General features: G+C 42.4%; 1 protein-coding gene across 1 annotated transcript in view; it reads left to right on the plus strand.

The window, feature by feature from the left end:
* RAB3B (RAB3B, member RAS oncogene family) overlaps positions 1 to 27,860 on the plus strand; it is a 57,217-nt gene that overhangs the window by 16,842 nt on the left and 12,515 nt on the right. The window contains exons 2-3 of the mRNA XM_068965492.1: positions 19,274 to 19,392; positions 22,204 to 22,328. Coding sequence (XP_068821593.1) covers positions 19,274 to 19,392; positions 22,204 to 22,328 — 244 coding nt within the window. The remainder of the gene's footprint in view (positions 1 to 19,273; positions 19,393 to 22,203; positions 22,329 to 27,860) is intronic.

Raw genomic sequence — 27,860 nt, forward strand, 5'->3', positions numbered from 1 at the left:
CGCCCTTTGTTCTCAGTTCTGGTCCTACTTATCCAGTTGTTCATAAAAACTATCAGTTCTATCCTCCAAATTTCTCTTGTATGCATCCCCTCCTCAGTTCTGTGCCCTAAATATTAACGAGGGCAATCTGAGCCTGGCTGTCCTTCTGTCCCTTTCCTACCTCAGATTCTTGTTCTCTTCTCCTTAGACTGTATCTGGAGCCTGAATGGATCTCCCTGCCCTCAGCCTTGCTTCCTTCACATGCTCGCTGATCACTGTCACTGCATGGCTTTAAACCAGGGAGGGCTGCCCATCCATACCCAGGAAACTGCTTTGCCTGGCATTCCAGGCCCTTCCTTACCTTCCCAGTTCCATCTTCAGTCACTCACCTTTCAGTCAGTCCACACTGCACCCTTGTGTTTTCCAAACTGCCAATCCAAACATAGGATGTGCTTTAAAAAACCCCAAAGTTTATTTTTTAGGATAGTTTTAGATTGCAGAAATTTTGCAAACAGTATTGCAGAGAGTTCCCATTTACCCCATCCCCAGTTTCTCCTTTTATTACCTTATTACACTAGTATGGCACATTTGTGCTAATTAACCAATATTGATATCTTATTATGAACTGATATCCACAATTTATTCATATTTCCTTAGTGTTTTTTTTTTTTAATCTAATATCCCCTTTCTGTTCCAGGATCCCATCCAGGATGCCACATTACACTTAATTGTCATCTCTCCTTAGGCTCCTCTTGGCTGTGAGAGTTCAATTCAGTTTAGTCGCTCAGTTGTGTCCAACTCTTTGCAACCCCATGAATCACAGCACACCAGGCCTCCCTGTCCATCACCAGCTCCCTGAGTTCACTCACACTCACGTCCATCAAGTCAGTGATGCCATCCAGCCATCTCATCCTCTATCATCCCCTTCTCCTCCTGCCCCCAATCCCTCCCAACATCAGAGTCTTTTCCAATGAGTCAACTCTTCGTATGAGGTGGCCAAAGTACTGGAGTTTCAGCTTTAGCATCATTCCTTCCAAAGAAATCCCAGGGCTGATCTCCTTCAGAATGGACTGGTTGGATCTCCTTGCAGTCCAAGGGACTCTCAAGAGTCTTCTCCAACACCACAGTTCAAAAGCAACAATTCTTTGGCACTCAGCTTTCTTTACAGTCTAACTCTCACATCCATGCATGACCACTGGAAAAACCATAGCCTTGACTAGACGGACCTTTGTTGGCAAAGTAATGTCTCTGCTGTTCAATATGCTATCTAGGTTGGTCATAACTTTCCTTCCAAGGAGTAAACGTCTTTTAATTTCATGGCTGCAGTCACCATCTGCAGTGATTTTGGAGCCCCCAAAAATAAAGTCTGACACTGTTTCCAATGTTTCCCCATCTATTTCCCATGAAGTGATGGGACCAGATGCCATAATCTTTGTTTTCTGAATGTTGAGCTTTAGGCCAACTTTTTCACTCTCCACTTTCTCTTTCATCAAGAGGCTTTTAGTTCCTCTTCACTTTCTGCCATAAGGGTGGTGTCATCTGCATATCTGAGGTTATTGATATTTCTCCCACCAATCTTGATTCCAGCTTGTGCTTCTTGCAGCCAAGCGTTTCTCATGATGTACTCTGCATAGAAGTTAAATAAGCAGGGTGACAATATACAGCCTTGATGAACTCCTTTTCCTATTTGGAACCAGTCTGTTGTTCCATGTCCAGTTCTAACTGTTGCTTCCTGACCTGCATATAGGTTTCTCAAGAGGCAGGTCAGGTGGTCTGGTATTCCCATCTCTCTCAGAATTTTCCATAGTTTATTGTGATCCACACAGTCAAAGGCTTTGGCATAGTCAATAAAGCAGAAATAGATGTTTTTCTGGAACTCTCTTGCTTTTTCCATGACCCAGCGGATGTTGGCAGTTTGATCTCTGGTTCCTCTGCCTTTTCTAAAACCAGCTTGAACATCAGGAAGTTCACGGTTCACGTATTGCTGAAGCCTGGCTTGGAGAATTTTGAGCAGTACTTTACTATCGTGTGAGATAAATGCAATTGTGCGGTAGTTTGAGCATTCTTTGGCATTGCCTTTCTTTGGGATTGGAATGAAAACTGACCCTTTCCAGTCCTGTGGCCACTGCTGAGTTTTCCAAATTTGCTGGCATATTGAGTGCAGTACTTTCACAGCATCATCTTTCAGGATTCGAAATAGCTCAACTGGAATTCCATCACCTCCACTAGCTTTGTTCATAGTGATGCTTTCTAAGGCCTACTTGACTTCACATTCCAGGATGTCTGGCTCTGAGTAATCACACCATCGTGATTATCTGGGTCATGAAGGTCTTTTTTGTACAGTTCTTCTGTGAGAGTTAGGATACAGTTTTTTGCTACTTCCTTCCCCTTCTCCAGAGATGACCTCTCCTCATTTCCCACCAGCAAACTTCCATTTGACTTAAAGACTCGGTTCAAGTCTAAGCTCCTCTGAGACTCTTTTCCTGACCCACCTCTCCCTGAGCCTGGGTTTAGGGCCCCTCCTTTAGTTCTCATACTTACCAGCTATATTGCATGTATCTGGAACTTGTCTGTCTTCCTCTCAGATTGAAAGCTCCCTGAGGGCAAGGGCCAAGTCTGATATAGATCCACAGTTCCATCACACAGCACAGGGCCTGGCAAGGAGTAGGCATTCAGTAGAAGTTGTTAAAATGAAATTGAGTTCTCAGGTTGTACTTTATACCTCTCAAAGTCAAGGCCAGCATTCTCTATGCACCTCACCATGCCCGACCCTTCCCTTGGCCCCAGATTAAGTTTTACCGCCCCCCAGGGAACCTCCTCTGGACAGTTCTGCCCATCAGTGGCTGGGAGGCCTGGGCTTTCTCTCAGGTTAGCCTCTCTGGAATGGACATGCTGCTTTCTTACTTGCTGTCCTTTCGTTGCCCTCTGGACACTAGTCTGGTCAGATCATCTGGTATATCTGATCTCATTTGATCCTGAGAGGTCTTGTCATCCTCATTATATACATGAGGACACTGAGGCCCAGAGAAGTAAAGCATTTGTGCTTTATCAGAGGTCACATAGCTGGATTACATGAGACTCGAACCCCAACTTTGGTGACTCACCTCCAAGCCTGGGCTCTTCCCACTGGACCACACGATTTCTGCATATAAATACTGAGACCTAACCACAGCAATAGTTAAGTGCTGCCGTGAGCCATTCCAGGACACCCCAGCCTCTTCTGCAGGGACGGTACTAATAGGGCTTCAGGTTGAACCCACAGTGCCATAAACTGGCTGAAGCTTTCAGTTTTCTCTGCTGGGACTTGGGGAGGAAGAGATAAGGGAAATAAGAGAGAAGAGAAAGAGTGATTGGAGAAAATCAGAGGTGATTCTAAGGTTGGATTTTGTGTTCAGGCTCCCATGAGATGCCATTTTGTGGGGAGAGAAAACGTTCTCTCTGGCTACTGTCCTCCCCTACTGCTGTGTTGCTGTGTTAACTGATTGAGCCCAAGGCTGGCCTGGAAATTTACCACCAGCAGAGGCATAATTAGACCTCTAATTTCCTTCCAGGGAAGTTTGCTCAGGCAGTTAGCATCCCTGCTTTCTTGGATTCCTCTCTCTTCACACTTTTCTACAGCTCCACCTCTCCGGGAATCCAAGGCCTGTCCTGCATATGACACCAGGGGAAGAACCACAGATTAAAAGCGCAAAGTGTCAATTAAATGATTGTGACTAATGTTTATTCAGAACTTTACAGCTGCCCAAGCACTATCACAACATTCATCTCAGTTTATCCTCCCAACAACACCAAAGAAAGGATATTTGCTTTGCAGCTAACTAGTTGGCTCTGACTTAGATCTGGTTCAAGGTCAGGTGCCAGGAAGTGGCAGAACTGGAATTTGAATTCAGATGTGCTTAATCCCCAAATCTAGACTCTTAACCGCTGCCCCTCACAGAACCCACTCATTAATACTTACTGTGTTTAATTAAATGAAGTATAAATGCTGAAGGACAGTAAAATTAATGGGATGATGAGAATGAGGATTTTAAGTGGCTTCTTGGAGGAGGTGGTTCACCCACACTCCTGAGATGGAAACTAAAATGGTGCCAAGGTATATAATTAAATATATATACTTATTCCCAAAGGGATTTTTAAAAACTATTTTGATTTATTTATTTGGCCTTGTTGGGTCTTAGTTGCAGCATGTGGCATCTTCAGTCTTCATTGAAGCATGCAGCATTTGGGATCTTTAGTTGTGGCAGGCGAACTTTTAGTTGCAGCATGTGGGATCTTCAGTCTTCATTGAAGCATGCAGCATTTGGGATCTTTAGTTGTGGCAGGCGAACTTTTAGTTGCAGCAAATGGGATCTAGTTCCCTGATGAGGGGCCAAACCCAGTCCCCCTACACTGGGAGCATGAAGTCTTAGCCTCTGGACCACCAGGGAAGCCGCTCCTAAAGGGATTTAAGTGGCAGAGAGAGATTAGACAGAATGAAGAACTTCGTCTTTCATCTTTTCTATGCTGCTCCAAATTACTTTCCAGCAATTCAGTTAATCCTGTAGAACAAAAAGCAAAGCAAAAAAAAAAAAAAAGAAGAACTAGAAGAGTTTGTAGTCTGGTGGAGGAGACAGTCACCTTGGCAATTCATACGTGATTTCATTAGAGAGAGGGTAGAAAAGGGTTTAGGAAGGCTGTGAGGTCAGATTGTCTGATTCAGATTTTTATCTAGCTATATGACCTAAGGCAAGTATTTAACCTCAGCAACTTCATCTGTAAAATAGTTGTGATAATAGAACCTCTCTCAAAAAGTTGTAAGAATTAGCATAGTACCTGGCATGCTCTTATTCTCAATAAATGGCAATCAGTCATCACTTCTGCTTGTGGGTATTGGAGAAAATGAATTGGGAAGGAAGCATTTGAACTGAATTCTGATTGGTAAGTGGTGACAAGTTCAGCAGGGCAGGGGATCAGGCTGTTCCAGTCAGAGTGGCCAGTATCAGAAAAGCAAGGAGACTTTGAAGAACACAATGTTTGGGACCTGGGGAACAGCTTAGGATGGTTAGAACCTGAAGAGAATGTAAGAGATGGCATAAATTTAAGGCAGTGAAACTGTTAGATTAAAACAATCAGGAATAAATGTAACATTTTAGTATTCTGGAAGTCACTCTAGCACAGGGGTTAAACTCCTACCTCCAACATTTGTTAGTTTGGGCAAGTACTAACACATGTTGTGCCTCAGTTTCTTTCCTACCTGCCTCAAAGAGCTGATTGTGAGGGTTGATGAATAATGCAAGAAAAAAATGTTTGTCACACTGCCTAACACTTAGTAGGTAGTCAATTCATGCTAGCAATTATTATTACTCTTGCTATTGTTATTACTACTACTATTGCTCTTTACAGAGCTAGAAGGGGCCCTAAAAATCATCTAAAGATGGAAAACCCAAGGCCCAGAGTGTGAGGGGTGAGGTGGGGGAGCTGGTATTCATAAACCCACAAAGCAAGTTAGTGGTAGAATTGAATCATACCCAGGCCTCCTGACTTCCAGCCTGTACCATGTGGCTCCCTTATTGTCAGGCTGCCTCTGACAGGTCCCTCCTCCCTCTTTACATGATGGTCTCCCCTCCCTTGTAAATAAATTTCAAGGCATTTGCTTTGTAGAGCTGAGTGTTTATTCTATTTTTAGAACACTGTGGCACCTGTATGCAAATGATCCTCAGGGGACTTGTCTGCTATGGTGACTCAGGCCAACTCCCAAGAGAAAGCAGCTATGAGACCAAAGGGAAAGCCCAGCCCAGGGCAGGTTGGAGATCCTGGACTGTCTTTCTAAGTTAAGTCCCAGAAGTCCTAGGGAGTTCATTCTAGCCTATTAGCTGCCCTGTATATATTAACTCCGTATGTCTCTGTTTAGAAATGAGTTCATAAGTGGGTCCCTGGACCAGGCTTTAGCCCAAGGTTTTGTCTTTGGCTGAAAAGGTTTTAGAATGTCATGTCAGAAGGTACCATGGAAGCCAGGCTTGTGGACATTTACATTTATTTAGCTTTTGTTGGCTCAGGTTCTGGGAAAATATTTCTTACTATCAGGAAAATGGAAGTAATTGGGGATTTGGAGAGAGAAGGGCTTTATCAAGACAACCTGATGGTTTTGCCCTGCTGAGCTGGAGAGAAATGGGACTCATGAGATGACACTGGAGAGAAATGGGACTCATGAGATGACAAGGAGGAGACAGCAAGGCCTCAGATTCATCTCCCATAAAAGTCGGTGTCCCCTGGCCCTTGGCATAAGCAGCAATTTCCCCATCCTCAAAAGCCTCACCATTTAGCGCACACTTACTGAATGTCCCCTACACAACAGGTTGGGTGCGTACCTGTTAAGTCACTTCAGTTGTGTCTGACTCTTTGCAACCCTATGGACTGTAGCCCACCAGACTCTTCTGTCCATGGGATTCTCCAGGCAAGAATACTGGAGTGGGTTGCCATGCCCTCCTGTAGGCAATCTTCCCAACCCAGGGATAGGACCTTACATCTTAGATGTAAGATGTGTCTCTTCCATCTCCTATACTGGCAAGTGGGCTCTTTACCACTAGCGCCACCTAGAAGCCCCCTGTGTTGGGTGGGTACCACTAAATCCCTCGGTGTTTCCCTGTTCTCTTCTGGACAGTGTCCAGGTGCCTGGCATTCAAGACCTCCATGATCTAGTTCCAGCCTCACTTCCTATTTTAAGTACTGTGTTTTGAAAATTGAAAATGCTATCAATTGTAAGGTATATCCTTATTTCAGAGATGTTAAAATGTGAAACAAAAAAGGGCATCTTAGAATCCATATAATATTGTACTTTACACTTCAGTGAAAATGGAACTGCTTATACTTTCCCCAGATGCCATGCTGTTTTAGGCCTTACTATTTTTTTTTAATTTTTAGCTGTTTATAATGGAAAATTTCAAACATACACTCAAGTAGGAAGACTAAGGAGTACTTGAGTACCATCATCCATCTACAACAATGATCAGCTTATGATTTGTCTTCCATATTTTTTCCCATGTTTCCTTCTCCCTGGACTATTCATAATAATAGCAACTGCCAGTGTTCATTATGAGTTTAGTTTTTCTTAACTATAAAAGTAATATATGCTCATTAGAAACACTTTGAGATTATATACAAACATAAAGAAGAAAATTTTACTGACACTGTGGTCGGTTTCTTTTCTATGAATTTTCAACATAATTGAGGTCATGATGTATATTCAATTTTATATCTTGTCTTTTTTAATGTAAAGCTATGACATGAATACAGCTAAAGTTGTTAGAAAATCTTTTAAAATATATTTTTAATGACTTCATAGTATTTTACAAGGAAAATGTACCATATCTATTCATTAATTCATTCATTAACAGTATTTGTTGCATTTACCATATTTTGGTCACTCTGAACAGCGGCAAAACAATGAGGTACAAGTTCTGGCCTCTCAAAGTTTAGTTGTTCTCTATTGTTTGAACATTTAACTACTTTCCAACTTGGGGCTGTTATGGATCACATTGCAGTGATCAGTGATCATCTTTGTATATAAAACTCTTCCTCAGTTTCAGATTATATCCTTCGATAGACTTCGATTAGTGAGATTCCTATTGTACTCTACCTTTGCCAGCATCGAATATTATCTTAGTTTAAGTTTAGCTAATTTAATAGATTAAAATGGTATCTCATTATTTCAAATGGCATTTCTCTGATTACTTATTGAACAATCATCTATACATTTATTAACCATTTGTTTTCTTCAAATTGTTTGACAAGGGTCCTATTTTTTATCACCAGCCATTTCTTAATATAAAACCTAACAATCATTTCCTTTTGCTTGCTGTTACCTGGGGATATATTAAGTATAATCTTGTTTCAAGCTTCTCTTTTTTCTCCTGGCCCTCTCCCACATCACTTCTTCTCCCATTTCTTCCTGTCTTGAAGGGGAGTTGGGTGAGTCACTGAAAGGATACAGCAGGTGGCAAATTAAGCAGATTCCCTAGGGAGACTCCTCAGACTGCTCTGAATAGTGCTGATGTCAATTGGGAGGCAAAAAGACTGAAGAGGAAATGGATTGGCAACTCTAATGCTAAATTTGTCCATGCAAAAGCACTGGGGTGTCAGGGATGATTGTTCTTTCAGCAGGCATCTTTAAAATACCTGCTAGTGCCCAGATCTGTCCTGGGTACTGATGAGGGCTTAGTAACTGGAGAAGACACAAATGAAGTAGGTCTTCCTTAACAGTCAACTATGTACATGTCTAAGGGATTCAGACTAAATGGAAATGTCCGGCAGACAGTTGGAAATTTGTATCTGAAACTCAGAAGTAAGGGGCCCAGGGGATAAAGAGCCAGTTTAGGAGACAGGAGCAGGAGGAGGTGCAGGGGAAGCGCTGGTGAAGTAAGGTTTCATAGAAACTAAGGAGGGGTTTTGAGAAGAGGAGCAAGTATGGGGCATGTCATCTTTGTTATCTGAGGCAACAGAGAGATAATATTCCCCAGCTTTCTCTCATTTATTCATTCCTTTGTTCATTCAGTATTTTTGGAATACCTGCCAGGTGCCATGCCTTGCTCTGGGTTGTTGCTGAGGCTATAAAAATGAAAGGCACGGCCCTGAGTCCACAGCCTACATGAGGAGATGTAGATGGGAGTTGAAACAAATCCCTGATATAGATTCTATGATCCATTCATTCAAGAATAGTTATTGAAGGGACTTCCCTGATGGTTCAGTGGTTACGAATCCACCTGCCAGTGCAGAAGACACCATTCAGTTGCTGGTCCAGGAAGATCCCACATACAGTGGAGCAACTAAGCCCATGAGCCACGACTGAGGCCGCCTCGTGCTAGAGCCCCTGCTTCACAACAGGAGAAACCTCCACAATGAGAAGCCCGTGTACGGCAGCCAGAGAGTAGTTCCCACTCACTGCAACTAGAGAAAGCCAGCCCAGCACGGCCGAAAATAAATAAATAAATATTGAAAACCTAAGATATGCCAGGTTCACTGAGGAGCAATGAAAGGAACCACTATATCTTTAGTTTATCTGTGGGAAGTAAAATATAGTGCCTATATCTTAGTGGAAATCATTCGTATCTGTGAGAGGCTTTGAGGGTTTTGTGTGAGATCAATGCCCAAAATAAGAATGCAGGGTATTCACCTCTCTGGGGCTGGACTTCTCACCTGTAAAATGAGGGAGGTGACCCTATAGGTATCATATGTATCATCCTATAATCTCCCAAAGGATTTTGCCACATGTGAGGTTAGCTTCCCTGCTAGACTGAGAATTCTGAGGGCAGAAATCATGTGGGTCTTATTCACTGGCACAGTGTAGGCTCAGTAAATGTTTGTGGAATTGATTACTCTCACATATGTAATCAATTCCACAAGGGCTTTCTAACTTGCAGGTTCTGTGTTCTCCTATCACTAAAATAAAGCTCAGGTATATTCTGTGAAGGTCCAAAAAAATGATGATGAATTTTGATATTGGATCCCTAAGAACTTCCCAGAATAGGTGCCCTTTGACCTGGACCTCAAAGGTTAGATAGGAATTATGGTGGGCAGGGAAGTGCTTTTGAATACCCAATCCTGGGTTCCAGTGACCTCTTTTCCTGCCCGCTGTCCTCAAGGATCACTACCTGTGACTGAACTCCTTGGACTCCAATCTTCTTATCTGTAAATCAATAGTGACAATAATTCATGGTGTGCTGGAAAGAATACTGGAGGTGGAGTCAGAATATTTGCATTTGAGTCCCAGCCTAGTCAAAAAAATAAGTAGCTGTAACATCTTAGGAAAGACACTTTACCTCTCTGAGTTGCAATTTCGCTACATGCAAAATAAAGCAATCAAGACTGGATGAGCTCAAAGACTGGTTTCTTCTGACTCTCAAAAGTTTGTATCACAAGGTCATTGTTAGAATCCAATGAGATGATACAACAAAAATGCTTATAAACTGTAGGGTGCTCCAAGTGTGGTCTATACTACTGAGGACAGATGGGTGTAACACCAAGCCGACTTTAAGGGGACACTCTTTCTTTTCCTCAATCCTTTGATTCTCCTTGGCTCCACCGAATGTCCCAGAAAAGCTCTCTCCTTCTGCTTTCCTCCCATTCCTATGGGACATGATGCCTCGGCTCCCAGGTGCTACAGAATACAAAGGGCTTGGAGTTTGGCAGCTGTGGGTCAGGGCATAGGATGAGGGAAGAACCAGCTCAGAAGCTCTTATTACCTGCCTTCCTGGTGCTCATCATCCCCCCACCTCCACCCCCATAACCTCACCTGGAGGGAATGAGCTAAAGAGGGGCAGGAAGAAGTTTGACTGGCAAGCATGTTTATAATGGGGCAGGATCCAAGCAAGGACAGAGGCCCCAGAGATAACCTCTTCCTAGCTGTGTGACTTAAGTCTGTCACTGCTCTGGGCCTTCCTCTTTTGTCTAATAACTTGGAAAGGAATCAGAAAGAAGAGGGGACCCTTTTCTCACAGGTGATTTTCCTACCAATCCTGAGTTTCTAAATGAGTTTTCTGTCCTTAGCACAGAATCAGCCTTTGAGTTTCATTCACCAGCATTCTTATTAAGTGCCTACTATGTGCTGGGTGCTATAATTGAGGACCTGGGATTTAATTTAGCTTCAAATAAATATTGGGTCTCAGAGGAGACAGATGAATAACCCAGTAACTTTAATAAATGTGATACATGCAATGATCTAATGCCAAACAAAAGAGGGCAGAGAAAGAAGTTACTTCGTCAGGAGAGAGGAGGTCAAGGACAGTTCAGAGGATGTGACCTTGAATAAAGTTGTAAATCATAAAGGAGAAAGGGGATTTCAGGCAAAGATCAGCGTATCAGATTAAGGTCCAAGGGTGTGAAGGAGCAGTGTTTGGAAAACCACAAGTAGTTAGGCAAAGCTGAAACTCACTGGTTCAGTAGAATGGGAGGGAAGGAACTGGAAGGGAAGCCTGAATCAATCCTGAAGGGTCTGCTTTCTACTGAGATGCTTGTAGCCTATGAGGTGGCCAGTGGGAAGTGAAGGGAAGGATTTAGACCAAAAGAGATGAGATTTAGAAAGACCCATCTGACATTCATTGTGCTCTATCAGAAATGTTGCAGTCACTCCCAAAGTTCACCCTTTCAGTCCTTTTCAAGTATTTATTGGAAATCTCCCTGCCCCCTGTGCCAGTGCTATGCCAGGCACTGAAGACCAAAGAATAAGCAAAACCAGACACCTTGTTCTTATGGTCCTTGCAGTTTGGCAGGGGAGACAGTCTTTAATCAAATAATTACACAAATAAATGCAAAATTACAGTGAGGATGAGTGCTACAAAGGAGAAGTACATGGTGCCAGGAGAGGATGTAATTGTGGCATTTGACATTGCCAGGATGGTCAGGGAAGCTTCTCTGCTGAGCTGAGCTGAGCTCCAGAGGAAGAGTGTTGCCTCAGGGAAAGGTGCTAGAAGGCTCTGTGGGAATGGCCTCTCCTGCTTTAAAGTCCCCATTCAATACATGTTTCTCTTTACAGTAAATAGACACTATAGAGTTTAAGCAGGTATGTATAATAGTCAACCTTATATCTTCAGGACCTTACCAACACTTACCACAGAATCAGTGCCCAGTGAAGATTTGGGAAAAAAAGAAAGGAAAAGAATGAAAATCCTTTAGGCACTTTAGATATTTGGAGATGGCAGTACCCTTCCTCAGATCTGCTTTCTTGCTTCAGCTGCTCATCCCATGACACTGTTTCAAGTTCCTGTCACTGTTCTTTCTGGTCATCCCGTTTGATTGTGGCTCCTGTGACAGGTGATTTGAAACATCAGGGATGGGGTCCAGTGCCAGGAACATTTGTCTCTTGGAGCCAGAAGACCTGGTTTTATTTAAGCCTCTTTTCATCATTCACCTCTACAAGTCTCAGGTTTGGTTGTTTTTTTAATATGGAATGGAGATATTGGTTCTTCTCTCCTGGGATTTCTCTGGGAACTAACTGAGATAATAAGAAAAAAATACTTTGTAAACTCTAAGAGCTAAACAAACATAGGACTTAAATATTTGGAGGGCTGCCACATGAGTGAAAAATTAGATTTATTCTTTGGGTCTCCAGAGAACAGAATTAAATCAATGGACAGAAATTACCACATGCAGCTTTCAGCTCAACAGAAGGAAGATATGCTGTAATACTCAGAACGGTCCATCAGTGGAGTGGCTGCCTTTTGAGGTGGTAGGCATCTAACACTGGGAACACTTAATGCAAGTATGCTATAGAAGGAATTCGTTTTTTAAGTAAGTGGGTGGATTGAGTAACTTCTAAGATTTACTTTTAATTTTAGAATTCAACAGTCTGATAGTTAAGACACGTGGAGGAGCTGGGAGAGGGCATATGTGGCCAAGAGAGTACATGAACAGACATATGGAGCAGAAATGAGTATTGCATGTGTGGGTGACAATATGGAAATTCCAGAAATGATGGATCTGTGTTGGATCAATGATTCAGTGGAAAATAAAGAAGGTAACTAATATTGGTTGAACACCTGTGTGCCAGACACGTGACTCCAATTAAGCTTTGTGGGTGATTTCCAGCCCTTTCCTATGGTGGAGGAGAGACTTAGGGAAACTTAGACATGGTTGGAGGTTCTCCTGTCTGGAAGTGGGCTGGGTCCTATCCTGAGGAGTGGAGAAGAATTCAGAATATACAGTCTGGTTGGGCTATAAGCTGTGTAAACAATACATAAACTTTTGTCAAAACACAGAATTTCAATCCTGACTCTACTTCCTTATAGTTTGTGACTCTAGCAAGTTACTTAAACTCTGTGACCCTCAGTTAATTCACATATAAAATGGGGACTCAAACTTGTCCTGCTTCAGGCTGATGTAATAGTTAAGAGGAATAACCTACAGCAAAGGACATTCTGGGAAGAGGACAGGCTTTGGAATCAGACCTAGGTTTGAATCTCAGTCTGCCATGAACTGGTTACAAGATCTTAAATTTTCCTTATCTGTAAGTACAGATAACAATATTTCAAGGCTGTTTTGAAAATTAAGTAAAATAGGAAAAGTGCTTAGCATAGTGCTTGGCACTTAGCAGGTTTTATTTGGTTAGTACAAATAATAAGATTCCATATATGAAGCAATATTTTTTTGTGTGAAGCACTTATTGAAGTGCCAGGCACATAGTAGGTGTTCAGTTGATGTTATCTCCCTTCTCTCTGGCCCCCGTGTCTGTCAGTCACACTGACAGGGCTGCTGGAGGCCAGGGCAGTGGCTTGCATATCGTCGTGTCCAGTCTCCGGCATAGTGCTCTGCCCATATAACAGCTCAATGAATGTCTGCTTTGTAGAAGTGAATCAATTGCTCTTGATGACACGATCTCCTTCTTCAAGTAGACAGTGAGTCATGCCTCTTTTTTTTTTCCTTCTTCCTGTCTCCTCTTTGGTTCTATTTCTGACTCTCATCAGTGGGAGGGGAATCAATGTTCATCAAAGTGATTTTTAAAAATAAAAGAGAGAGGGAGTTTCAGGAGCAATTCTCTGGGCTACTTTCCATTGAGCACAGGATAGTGAGAGCTGGACTGTTGTTTCCAACCTTGCTTTTCTTTAGGTGAAAAACAACAATATTGACAGTAATAAGCACAGCTACTATAAGCTTTATTACACACCTACTATGTGCCTGGCACTCTCCCAAGCTCTATGAATACATTATCTCTAATCCTCACCTCATGCGAAGAGTTGACTCATTGGAAAAGACTTTGATGCTGGGAGGGATTGGGGGCAGGAGAAGAAGGGGACAACAGAGGATGAGATGGCTGGATGGCATCACTGACTCGATGGATGCGAGTCTGAGTGAACTCCAGGAGTTCGTGATGGACAGGGAGGCCTTGCGTGCTGTGATTCATGGGGTCGCAAAGAGTCGGACACGACTGAGCGACTGAACTGAACTGAACTGAACTGAACCCTCACACAACCACTTCAGGACTGGTATTATTATTTTGCAGACAAATACTATTTGATTTCACTTATAGGAGATACCTAGAATAGTCAAATTCATAGAGTCAGAAGGTACATTGGTAGATGCCAGAGGTGGGGGTTTGGGGAGGGGGAATGGGGAATTTATGTTTAATGGGGACAGAGTTTCAGTTTAGGAAGGGGATGGGTGATGGTGAGAGTTGGCCGACAATGTGAATGTACTTAGTGCTACTGAACTGTAGAGTTAAATATGGTTAAAATAGTTTTATATTATGTGACTTTTACCACAATAAAAAAAATTAAAGAAAAGGACTGATATTGTCACCACTTTATTAATGAGGAAATTAAGCCTTAGAAAAGTTAATAATACAAGGGACAAATACTCCTATACTTGAGTACCTAGTATGAGCTAGACATTAAAAAAAATCTTACTTAATTACAAACACCCTACAAAGTAGGTATGATTATTTTTATTCAAATTGTGAAGAAACTGAGCCTCAGAGAGATGAAAAAACCAAGCCATCCAAAATCACACAGCTAATGATAGGAAAAACTGCGAGTCAGACCAAAGCCTGCTCAACTTTTAATTCATCCATTCCCTTTCTGTCTGTCCATTTTCTGCTCCTTGAGGGAAGCTTCATATTGAGGGGCTTCCCAAGTGGCTCAGTGGTAAAGAATCAACCTGCCAATGCAGGAGATGTGGGTTTGATCCCTGGGTTGGGAAGATCCCCTGGAAAAGGAAATGACAAGCCACTCCAGTATTCTTGCCTGGAAAATCCCATGGATAGAGGAGCCTGGTAGGCTACAGACCATGGGGTCGCAAAAGAGTTAGACACACTAAGCAACTAAACAATGACAACAACGACAAATCATATTTAGACCCTGAATGGATGCTGCCCTGAGCAGGTCTGAATGAGAGCAGGGTGGCCCATGGCATAATACTTGTTCAGTCCTGCTGAGCAGACCCTGGGAACCTGGCCCTGCTCCTAGGGCTGACTGTGGAAGGACAAAAACAACGCCTAAGTGGCACCCATGCTGTATAAGGAACTGTTCCAAGCATTTTGGATATAATAACTTTCTTAATCTTTGTGGTAACTTTGTGAAATAGGTATTGTTATAGATGTTATAGGCCTATTGTTATAGACCACTTTATAGATGAAAAAACTAAGGCCCCCAAAGGAAAATTGCCCCAGGAGAGAATTATCCATAAGTGTGAATACTAGGACACAGGAATCATTGTGAATCATTTTAGAAGCTGCCTACCATTGTCACAAAGTTAGTAAGTGCTAGAATAGGGGTTCAGAGTAGGCATTGGCACCCCACTCCAGTACTCATGCCTGGAAACTCCCATGGACGGAGGAGCCTGGTAGGCTGCAGTCCATGATGGGGTCGCTAAGAGTTGGACACGACTGAGCGACTTCACTTTGACTTTTCACTTTCATGCATTGGAGAAGGAAATGGCAACCCACTCCAGTGTTCTTGCCTGGAGAATCCCAGGGACAGAGGAGCCTAGTGGGCTGCCGTCTATGGGGTCTGCACAGAGTCGGACACGACTGAAGCGACTAGCAGCAGCAGAATGGGGGTTTACACCCAGACGTCTACTCGAAAGACCACGCTCTTAACCTCAAAACTATATGGCCTTTTTGTTTAGCAAGTGGTGATTGAATCCCTGATGTGTGCCTAGCCCTGTCCAAGGCACTGAGAGTGTAGAGGTAAAACTAATTCCTTGTCCAAGCTTATTTATTATTCTATACCAGGATTTCCAATTAACTGGGCATCAGTTGAGTAGCAGGATTCTTTGTCAAAGAGATGGAGCACAGGTCCAGACTCCAGGTAGAGATGGGAGACTGGAAACTGTCACAGAGAAGTGGTACAATGCAGGTGGAGTGAGGAGAAATGAGACCTGCTGGCAGTGCAGTTGCTCAAAAATCCTGCTTGGGCCTTTAGATCCCTAGTCTGGACAGGTGGCTTAGTTCTAAACCCTATAGAACAAGATTTGGGGCCTGAGCCTGTACACTGGTAGAAAGAGTCTCATCTGTCTCGTTGGCTCTGAGGAGTTCAGGAAGTAGAGGTAAGAGCTGCTGCAGTGGTTCATAGGTATACACACACAGAGCTTTTGTGTAGATATAACAGGAGTATCTCTCTAATATTAGTGCCTAAGATTCCTGTGTTAGTGTTTACTCACTCACCCTCACTCATGCACACTCACTCCTCCATCTCTTCATTCATTTTTAAATTCATTCATCTACTCACCCATTCTACACTACTCATTCATGACACCCATCTACTCATTCATTCTACACTACTCATTCATTCTGCACTACTCATCCATGAGCTGGATACAATTCTATTTGCCAGAACTCTTAGGGAGAAGTACTGTATGTGGTCAGAACCAATACTCTGATAAGCTGCTTGAAGTAAAGAGTAAGACACTCCCAAACCATGCTCAACAAACAGGAGATGGTGACTCAAATGCTCTTCCATGATGGTGGATGTGTTAAATGCAGACTTTGTTTTGCTGAGTTATGTGCAAGTCTGGGTCAGAGCTGAATTGCACAAGACATGAAGAAGCTGAGCCTTGCCAAAAAAATAACTGATCTGTTTGCCATGTCTGTAAGTCACCCCTTAAATACTTGTTGAATCTATTTCTACTGCATCTCCACTTCTACCACTCTAGTTCAAATATATCTTAGGTCTCACCTGAGCCATTGCAAAGATCTCATCAACCAGCCTGCCTGGTTGCCATCTCTACTTCCTCCAGTTTGTTCTCCACGTCACAGTCAAAGCGATTTTTCTAAAGTTCAGATAAAATCATGTTAATATCCTACCTCAAAATCTTTGATCCTAAAAAGATCAAATTCAAATTCCGTAGCATTGCGTTCAAAGCTCTTTCTAGTTTCATTGCCTACTCATTTCCCACAATTCCTTAAGTTCTGGAGTAGTCATGGGAAAAAACTCTTCCTTATGTCAAAATACCTTTCCTTCACTTCTCTGCTTGGAAAATTCTTATTTAGGAAAAATCCCTGTTGTCTTCCTTCTATTACCAAGTAACCACATCTTTAGGTGATGCTGCTGGACTTGGTAGAGATCCCCTCCATGGGAGTGGTTATGCCATCTACCACATTTCCCATTCTCCTCCTGGGCGTTTTATAGGATTGTGCTTTCTTGGGTGTGGGCATGTGACTTGCTTTGGTCAGTGAACAAGAAAAATGGAAGAGCCAAAACATGACTCACATATTTTCTTTCCTTCTCATAGCTGCTCTGTCAGTCTTTATCCTGGAACGAAGCAGACAAAGAGCAGAGCACCCAGCCAACTCTTAATGGATATGTAAAAATAGTGAAAGATAAAACCTTGTTATTGAAGCTGCTGAGATTTTGAGATTGCTTATTATTGAGTAACCCAGTCTATCCTAACTGGTGCACTATCTCTGCTTTGACATCTTTCATAGCTACCCTAAATCACCATACTTCTACTTTATCTGAATTGTGTGACACATTTTCTGTATACCACTTATTTGATAGTGATGACATTGCTAATTATTAGTTTGGTGGTATGTCTTAGCCACCTCTATACTTTTGCTGAGCTTTCCTGAGGGCAAGGATGATGCTTGTTCCATTTCTGTAACACACAAATTATGATTCATAGCCACGGCGAGATACTGAAATAGGTTGTAGGAGTCAGACAGACAGACTTGTTTTGAATCCCGATTCTTACATTTGATGGACAATCTCTGTGAACCTCAGTTTTCTCAACTGTAAAGTGGGAGTAATAATATGTACCTTACAGAGTTTTTCTAAAGTTTATGGATAATAGATGCAGCATATGTACTAATAATGGCATATTATAATTCTTTTGTTCCCTATTTGTTTTTAATATCATTACGGGTAAGTAAGTAAGTAAAGTCGCTCAGTTGTGTCCGACTCTTTGCGATCCCATGGACTGTAGCCTACCAGGCTCCTCCCTCCATGGGATTCTCCAGGCAAGAGTACTGGAGTGGGTTGCCATTTCCTTCTCCAGGGGCTCTTCCTGACCTAGGGATTGAACCCGGGTTTCCAGCATTCCAGGCAGATGCTTTAACCTCTGAGCCACCAGGGAAGCCATTACAGGTAGTGTTCAGTAAATGTCTGTAGATAAACCTTTCATTGACTGAGGTATAATGGTATGTGCATCAGACTTGGAATCAGAAGTCCTAGATTTAAGACATAGCTTTTTTTTTTTTTTAACCAGCTTTGTGTCCTTGGGAAAGTCACTTACCCTCTCTGCAGTTTTGCATTCTCAACTATAAAATGTAAATACTGATCCTTACCTCTGAGAGACTTTTTGTAAAATTTAAATGAGGTAATATATGAGGAATCTTTTATATGTGCTCCAGTATCACACATCTAAAACTATAATGATACAGATAAGACTGATTGGTTCCTGACATGAGGACTGTGTGGACATTGTGAAGCACCCCAGAGTATTCCATTAACGCTTTATTGTGGGGTTTGGCTTAGCTTGTTTGTGTTTGTCTTTCCAACTAGACTGTGAGCTGCTTGAGATAAAGAATTGTCTTAGTCATATATTATTTTTTAGTGAAAATGTTTGTTTCTCCTTGTATAAATAATACATGTTTAGCATTAGAAGACAATAAAAATACCTGAAAAAAATGAAAATCCTGATAATTCTTATCTTTCTTACAGAGATAGACACTATTAACCTTCTGATGTGTTTCTTTCCAGTTTTCTTCTCTGTAAATATCATTATGAAGCTGACATTACATTGCACATACAAGCATTGTTCCATCTTATATAAATAAACACATAACCATTCTAAAGTTGGATATATGTTAATGATACTTTTATACTGTTTAGAGTTGTAACCAAAATTTTTATGCATAAATATTAATGCTAGTCTGATTTTCTATTTTTGTAAAAAAGTTTTTAGAAGGAAAAATTTCCATGTCAAAGGGTACAAATATTTTTAATACTCTTGAGACTTCCAAATTGATTTCCAGAAAGACTGAACCAAGTTCCATTCCCACAAACAAGGTGTAAGGTTGTACATCTTACTACATCCTTGTCTGTAACAAGAATTATAATTAAAAACAAAAATCTTTTAATATAATAATTATCTATTTATAGTTCTTTTGTGAAATGTTCTTTCCTCCTGCTCATTTTTCTACTGGGATTTTAATTATTTTCTTATTAATTTCTATGGTGTTTCAAAAACCATTTTATTATAGTCTCCAAGTACAAGATAAATAATAGATGCTCCTTAAATATACTTTGGATTATTAGTTAATTGTCCTAGGAACTTTTTAGAAACAAAAACAGACTTTCTATGAGGCTGACTCCTTCCTTTTCCCACCTAGGACACAGCTGGGCAGGAGCGGTACCGGACCATCACCACAGCCTATTACCGTGGAGCCATGGGCTTCATTCTGATGTATGACATCACCAATGAGGAATCTTTCAATGCTGTCCAAGACTGGTATGAGATTCATTCATTCATCCATCAGATTGTTCATGAAACTCTAGCATGTGCTAAGCCCTACGCTATGTGTTAGGGAAAACCAGATGAATAAGACATGGCTCCTGTCTTCACAACGTTCACAGGTGAGCAGAGAGGATAGATCAGTGAGCAGGCAATGACAATATCCTGTGACAGGTGCAGTGATGAGAGTGGTACCCAGGCTGTAGAAACCTAGCTTGGGGAGTTAGGGGATGTGTCCTGGAATTGCTGACATACATACTACGGTTTGAAGATGGGCAAGAATTGGCCAGAGGGACAAATGGATAAGAATGTTGCAGAAAAAGAGTACAGATGTGCAAAGGCAAGAAGGTAGGTGAGAGGGTAAGAAGAGCAGAGGTCGTGAAGGATTTTATATGCTGGGGTAGGGAATTTGGATTTTATTTGTAGGTGAGGACATTTGAACCAGGAAACAACAGGTTCAGATGAGTGTTTTAGAAAAAATCATTCTGGACAGAGTACTAAGTGAATCCGCATATTGTTTTCCTACAAAGTTTATCCCTAGGCTGGGGGGTGGGGGTCAAGTTCATAACAGTTCAATATACAATAGAATCTGACAATTCCCTAGAGGTATAGCCCAGCCTCTGGGCCTCCAACCCCCCAGGCCACATCCCCATTGCTTGCATTACTGCCTGAACTAAACCCCCCTAACCCCAATCCTGGAAAAACTGCCTTCCATCAAACCAGTCTCTGGTGCCAAAAAGGTTGGAGACTGCTGACTTACTTCTTTCTCCCTGGAAAATTACTCACAAGGAGAAGGGAGCATGAAGAGAAGGAGAGGTGAAGAGGGAAGGCCAGGACTGGGTGGCCCTATTCAGTGGAGAGGATAAGAATGTGGAAGATGGAGAATCTGTGCCTGGTTCTTATCCACAGTCAGAGAGGCAGAGCAGGCCGGGCACAGCACAGCAGTGCTGGCCAGTGCCAAGCTTGTCTTCTGCTCTTTTTTTGCCCAACAGCTACCCTTTCAAGACTTCGCTTCTCCCGAGGAACAGTTGCCATGACTATGTGAGGCACCATTGGTTCCTTGGAGCCTTGAGCTGGGAGTGACCTTTCAGGCTGCCTACCTCCACTTCCCAGTTCTGAACAGCAGTCTAGGGTGCCACCCACATGCCTGTCACACATGTGTTCTCCTTCTCAGCCTCTTGGTCATTCCCTTCTTCCTCCTTTCTCCCTCTTTCCTTTTAACAACTCCTTTTCTCCGCCTTCCTTTTTTTCTCCTTTCCTCCCTCTCTTTTCTCTTCCTCTCTCATTATACCTTTTTTTCCTTCTGTTTTTTCCCTTCTTATTCTCTCCCTTCCCTCCAGTCATGACTTTTCTCTCCTCCTCCCTTGTCCCCTCTCTCTATCTCCTCCCATCCTCACCTCCCACCATGAAGAGATTAGCTCTTTCTTTAAGTATCTCCACACTGCCCATTCCCTGCCAGCCTTGACCTCCTTCCCTTTCTCCATCAGTCCCTGTTCATCCTGCCTCAGGAACACAGTGACTTTAACACCTGGTGACGATTCCTCCAAGAATAACCTAAGTTGCTAATCTAGGAGCTGAGAGTGGATGGAGGTGGGAGGAAGGAGGAAGATGACAGAAGAGTGGCACGGGAGACACAGGGAGTTGGCTTCAGGTCCCTGCCTTGAGGCTGAAGACTGTCTGTCTTTTCCAAGCTCTGACCTTCAGTTTTGCCTCTGGGAAACTTGGTCCCAGCCTAGCACCCATCTGCCATCAAAGCCTCAGTGCCCAGCACAGAACCTGGGTCTCTGTAGTTTTACCACAAATGGTGGTTGACTGAATTCCATCCATTGAGGAAGTGGCTTTTCACCCTTAAAGAGAAGATGGGTAGTGAAATCAGCTTGAGGAGCAGGGTTGGTAGTTGGTCCAGTCTGCAGTTAAGGTTGAGTTAGATTGAATGTCAGTATCAGGATAGGATCAGAGTTTATTTAGATCTGCTTCAGGATTAACTATTTGCTGGCCCCTTCCTTCATCAGACATTCACTGACTTCTCTGTGCTCTATGCTGGGCGGGGCTGGTACCACAAAGATGGGGCTTCCCTGGTGGCTCAGTGGAAAAGAATCCACCTGCCATTGCAGGAGATGTGGGTTTGATCCCTGGTGTGGGAAGATCCCACATGCTGTGGAGCAGCTAAGTTCGTGCCCCATAGCTACTGAACCTGTGCCCTAGAGCCCAGGAGCTACAACTACTGAGCCCATGTGCTGCAGCTCCTGAAGCCTGCACTCTCTAGAGCCTGTGCTCTGCAACAAGAGAAGTCACGACAACGAGAAGCCTGTGCAGGGGATTGAAGAGTAGCCCCCACTCGCTGCAACTAGAGACAAGCTTGCATAGCAACAAAGACCCAGTACAGCCAAGAATAAAAAATAAATACATAAATAAAATTATATATAAAAAAGAATAAACCTATCTCTGCCCTCAAGGAGAGACATAAATCCAGCCAAATGTAATAACAGATGCCACAGTAAAGGTGTAGGGAAATAAAAGGGGAGGGAGGTAACTGTTTCTACCTATGAGGTGTTGGGGAACAGAGTTAGGCCTGCTTCACAAAAAATGTATGCTCAATATAAAGGTCTGGTTTTATCTCCTCTATTTAAAAGTTTATTTCTCATTATAGAAATAACACATGCTCACTTTCAAAAACTTGTCGAGAAAAGGTTTTTTTATTGGCTTGTGGGATTGCAACCTTGTTGAAGGGGCTTCTGTGAGCTTCTTGGGGTCCTTTCTGGCCTAGGAGGGTGTCGATAACACAGTCCTCTTCCTGTCTCTCTTTAGGGCTACTCAGATAAAGACCTACTCCTGGGACAATGCCCAGGTCATCCTGGTGGGGAACAAGTGTGATATGGAGGAAGAGAGGGTTGTTCCCACTGAGAAGGGCCAGCTCCTCGCAGAGCAGCTTGGTATGTGCATGACACATGTGGGTGCATGTGTGCACTGGCATGAGGCAAATGGAGGGAATAAGTGTGTGTTTGTATTTGGGACATTAAGGATGTGCTGTGACCCTGAATTATGTGCATATGTGCTCTGTGTGTGTTGTTTCATATTTAGGGCATATACATGTGTGCTTCATGCTAATGAATTCTAGGTAATGAATTATTTATGATACATGTATATTTTGTTACACTGGATGTATAAATAAAATTTAAATATATGAAATCTTTTTTTAAACCAGTTCCTTCCACAAAGGATTTGAGGTATCTTATAACATTGTCATAGTATATCAACCAAAAAATGAGACAGTTGGAGCAAAGGGAAAAAAGGCAAGAGTAGGAGAACATAAGAGAAGGCCAGGGGTGAGATAACTATATTTTGTAAGTTTTGGGGCATGTGCAAGAGCTGGACTGAAATAGTCACTTTGAGCTTCCTAGCAGCCATTGCAAAGAGGAAAACATAATCAGTTACATGGTTCAGAGATGGTCCTTAAGATAGAAACAAACCCATTATTCCAGAGAAGCACTGCTCTCCACTGACAACAGTAGACTGAGTGCATGTATGCTCAGTTATATCTGACTTTTTGTGACCCCATGGACTGTATGTAGCCTGCTAGGCTCCTCTGTCCATGGAGTTTTCCAGGCAAGAATACTGGAGTGGGTTGCCATTTCCTTCTCCAGGGGATCTTCCCGACCCAGAGACTGAACCATGTCTCTTGCATTGGCAAGCGAATTCTTTACCACTGAGCCACTTGGGAAGCCCGGCAACTGTAGAACAGACTCTATATGCTGAGTGTGATGATGTTCTAAATATCAAACATCCTTTATAGCAACTACAACACTGAATATCGTAGGCTGTGTCTTACAATTTCTGTCAGTGTAAACTGATGTTTTGTCACCAAAATATAATTCACAGCAAAAGTGATTGTATGAAGTCATGAGACAATGTAGATTAAACATGCTGCTCAATGATGCTCTTTTTCCAAGGTTAATGCACCTTGATCCTTGTGCTCCAGTGAGACCCAGGTGTCTCAGGTATGTCTTAGTGGCCACACAGCAGGACACCTACCTACACCTGCTTAAAAGAGAAGCTTTTCTTTTCTTTTCCCTATTGGGGTTTAATATAGGCTCACCTTAGATAAGTCTTCTTTTAGAAGAATATGTGTACTGCTTAACTTTTAGCCAGTCTCCCTAAGTATTTCTCACAACCTCAGTGCTGTAAGTATTAAGGAGAAGGGAGTTTAAAGTTATATTCTCTGCCAGTTTCTGAAGTTCAGATATTTGGGATGGTAGGTGGGTAAATTGTGTAATATACAAGTGTGAATTTGTGTTGTATATATTTGTATTATGTATATTACGAGGACATGTATAGTGGAGTGTCGTATACTACTTTCTTCCTTCCTTCTCCTATTCTCCAGTGTGGCCTGGAATAGAAATCAGCACACTGAAGGTGCTTAATAAATAGGGAGGGTGGGCCATTTGGCTCTTGATGGTTCTTACCCCATCACAGGGCCCACAGAATGTGTCTATACCCATTTCCATGGTTCACAGGACAGTAAACATGTGGCGAAGCCCACACATGGGTGACCTCTGGCTATCTTATGCCTTCAGCCTCTGTCTCCGAGATGCCCTGCACTTTCCCTGGACAAACAATGCCACTTCTGTTTGACTCTTTTTTATCCCCCATCTCCCACTCTTATCTAGCTGTTGAACCCCCACTCAACTTTCAAAACACACCTCCCCCAGCTCTTTTCTTGGTTCCCCCACTTAGAGTACCGTATGCATGCAACAGTCACAGTACCCATCTCCCTTGGGTGCACGTTTCCTTATCTGTCTCCAGAAAGCTTCATGAGGACAGGAAATGAGTCTTGTTTATCTTTATACCCATAGTGCCTGGCATATGGTCTAGCAGTGAGTAAACACTGTAAAAATATGTTTTGATTAAAATTTTATGGAGTCAGTTATTTGGCTACTTCATTTTACTTCATTCTAATTATGACTTCCTGAGCTCCTACTCCATGCCAAGTACTGTGCTGCAAAATAGGCCATGTTCCCTGGTCTGAGACAGAAACTGTGATAAGCCAGGTGATCAGTGCTGTGATAGAAGGATGCGCCAGGGGCTGTGCACACAGAGGAGGCATCTATTCAGTTTGGGTCAGAGAACGTGAAGCCCATGCTGAGTCTTTTTTTTTTTAATTAATTTTGATTTGAGTGCAGTTTGCTTTGCAATGTTGTGCTATTTTCTGCTGTACAGCAAAATGAACCTGCCATACATACACATACTATCTCCTCCCTTTTGAATGTCCTTCCCATTCAGGTCACCACAGTACATTACAAGGGAGTTCCTTGTGCTCTACAGTGTGTCTTCATTAGTTATCCATTTTATGTGTCGTATCAAGAGGTAACTCATTGAAAAAGACCCTGATGCTGTGAAATACTGAAGGCAAAAGGAGAAGAGGGCAGCAGATGGTTAGATGAATTTGAGCAAAGTCTGGGAGATAGTGAAGGACAGGGAAGTGTGGCATGCTGCAGTCCATGAGGTCGAAAAGAGTCAGACACTACTTAGCAACTGAACAACATCAATAGTGTATATGTGTCAATCCTAATCTCCCAGTTCTTCCTACCACCTTCCCTTTCCCCTTGGTATCCATGCATTTGTTCTCTACTTCTGTGTCTCTATTTCTGCTTTGAAAGTCTTTAAAATATTTTTTAAATTTATTTTATTTTTGGCTGCACTGGGTCTTTGTTGCTGTACTTGGGCTTTCTCTAGTTGCGATGCTGAGCTTCTCATTGTGATGGCTTCTCTTGCTGCTGAGCATGGGCTCTAGGGTGCTTGGGCTCAGTAGTTGTGGTACACAGGCTTAGTTGCTCTGCAGCATGTGGAATATTCCTGAAGCATGGATTGAATCCCTGTCCCCTGTATTGGCAAATGGATTCTTAACCACTGGACCACCAGGGAAGTCCCTGATTTGCAAGGAAAACAGAGCTGGAGGAGTCAGGCTCCCTGACTCCACATTAGGCCTTGGAGATAAGTAGGAGCAGTCAAGTGAGGAAGAAAGGCAAGGACATTCCAGGCACAGGGAATAACTCTGGCAAAGGCAAGGAATAGCCCTGTGTATCTCAGTTCAGTTCAGTTGCTCAGTCATGTCCGACTCATTGCGACCCCATGAATCGCAGCACGCCAGGCCTCCCTGTCCATCACCAACTCCTGGAGTTCACTCAACTCACGTCCATCGAGTCAGTGATGCCATCCAGCCATCTCATCCTCTGTTGTCCCCTTCTCCTCCTGCCCCCAATCCCTCCCAGCATCAGAGTCGTTTCCAATGAGTCAACTCTTCAAATGAGGTGGCCAAAGTACTGGAGTTTCAGCTTCAGCATCAATCCTTCCAAAGAAATCCCAGGGGTGACCTCCTTCAGAATGGACTGGTTGGATCTCCTTACAGTTCAAGGGACTCTCAAGAGTCTTCTCCAACACTACAGTTCTAAAGCATCAATTCTTCGGCACTCAGCCTTCTTCACAGTCCAACTCTCACATCCATACATGACAGGAAAAACCATAGCCTTGACTAGACGGACCTTAGTCAGCAAAGTAATGTCTCTGCTTTTGAATATGCTATCTAGGTTGGTCATAACTTTTCTTCCAAGGAGTAAGCATTTTTAATTTCATGGCTGCAGTCACCTGTGTATTTAGGGAACCATAAATCACTGGATTGTGTGAGTCTAGAGTAGTGCTTCCCCAGTTGAGAGATTCATGTCACTGGGTGTTCAAGATAATTTTATGTATATATTTTGGTGTATATTAGGAAAAAATATAATTAGCATCTCAAGCCTTTAAGGTTAAACAAGACTGTTTTTAAAAGGTGAGTTAATTTTATATTAGGAAAAAATATAGCCAGCATGCCAAGCCATTATGACTGATGTTTTTAAAAGGTGAGTTTGTTAAACATTTATTAGGTATTTACCATGTGCCAGGCCCTATTCTAAGTGTTTTAAAGTAATACTCATTTAATTTAAAAGTACCTAATTTAATTTAGGTACATTTCTAATAGAGATGAGAAAACTGAGGCACAGAAAAGTTGAGTAACTTGTTTAAGATCACGTAGCTAGTAACAGGTAGAGTCAGAATTTGAATTCAAGTAGTAGTCTGCCTCCAGAGCTGGACTTTTAACCACTTAACCTCACTATACAGTGAATAGAATAATAATAGGTAATATATATTGAGCCAGGCATTATATGAAGTGCTTTGTGTTAATCATCTCTTTTAATTTTCAACATAACTCTTTAAGATAGGTCAAGTTCAGCATAGGTTCATGAGATTCTTGCTTAAGATTATGCATTTCTGAAGCGACTTAGCAGCAGCAGAGCCAATAAAGGGGCTTCCCCAGTGGCTCAGCAACAAAGAATTCGCCTGCGATGCAGGAGAGGCCAATTTGGTCCCTGGGTTAGGAAGATCCTCTGGAGGAGGAAATGGCAACCCACTCCAGTATTCTTGCCTGGGAAATCCCATGGACAGCAGAATCTGGCAGGCTACAATCAGTCCATGGGGTCACAAAGAGTCTGACACAACTTAAGTGATTTAGTGCACGCATGTACACACATATATACACACACACAGAGCCAATAAAGATCTATCTAATTTATGTAGACAGACAGACGGAAGTGAGATTAATTCTTAGTACAGAGTTTAGGAAGACACTTAAAGAGGGCATTAATGAATTGGTTAGCTTGCCTGGAGAATCCCAGGGACAGGGGAGCCTGGTGGGCTGCTGTCTATGGGGTCACACAGAGTTGGACACGACTGAAGTGACTTAGCAGCAGCAGCAGCGTAGGTCAAGGTAACCCATCTCAGTCCTACTGAACTTCCTGAGCTTTTCTCTACTGCTTACCAGAACTCAGCTATTTACATGTCTGTTTTACACTATTCCTCAGCAGTAGTCGGGGTTATGTCTAATTGTTTTCATTATCCCAACCATCCAGCACAGGATACTCATTCACTCATATATTTATACACTGAAAAATATTTATTGAGCATATACTCTGAGACAGGTTGTATCTTGGCACTTAGGTGTGATTCTTACTATCATGGAACTAATGGGGGAAAGAGACATTAAACAAATAATCATACAAGTAAATATATAATTAAAAATTTGTAAATGGGTAAATTGTACGGTATGCAAATTATATCTCAATAACACTGTTTAAAACTGTGATATGTTCTGTGTGACTTAGGACTCTCATTATGGCAAGTGATAAAATCTCAAATCAAACTAGCTTTAATTTTAAAAAAGAATGTATTAGCTTATGTAGCTGGGAAGTCTGCTAGTCACAGGACTCAACTGGGTCTGTATTTCTTAGCTTTGCATATCCCTTCAGCCTCTTTCTGTAGCCAGACTCTGAATGGGGAATTAGATAAATGATGGCAGCTCCAGATTTATATCCTCCAACTTCTGCAAAAGAGGATTCTTGCTCCCAACCACCATATATCAATCTCAGTGAAGACTA

The sequence above is a fragment of the Capricornis sumatraensis genome, chromosome 2 (assembly GCF_032405125.1).
Source record: "Capricornis sumatraensis isolate serow.1 chromosome 2, serow.2, whole genome shotgun sequence".
NCBI classification, from domain to species: domain Eukaryota; kingdom Metazoa; phylum Chordata; class Mammalia; order Artiodactyla; family Bovidae; genus Capricornis; species Capricornis sumatraensis.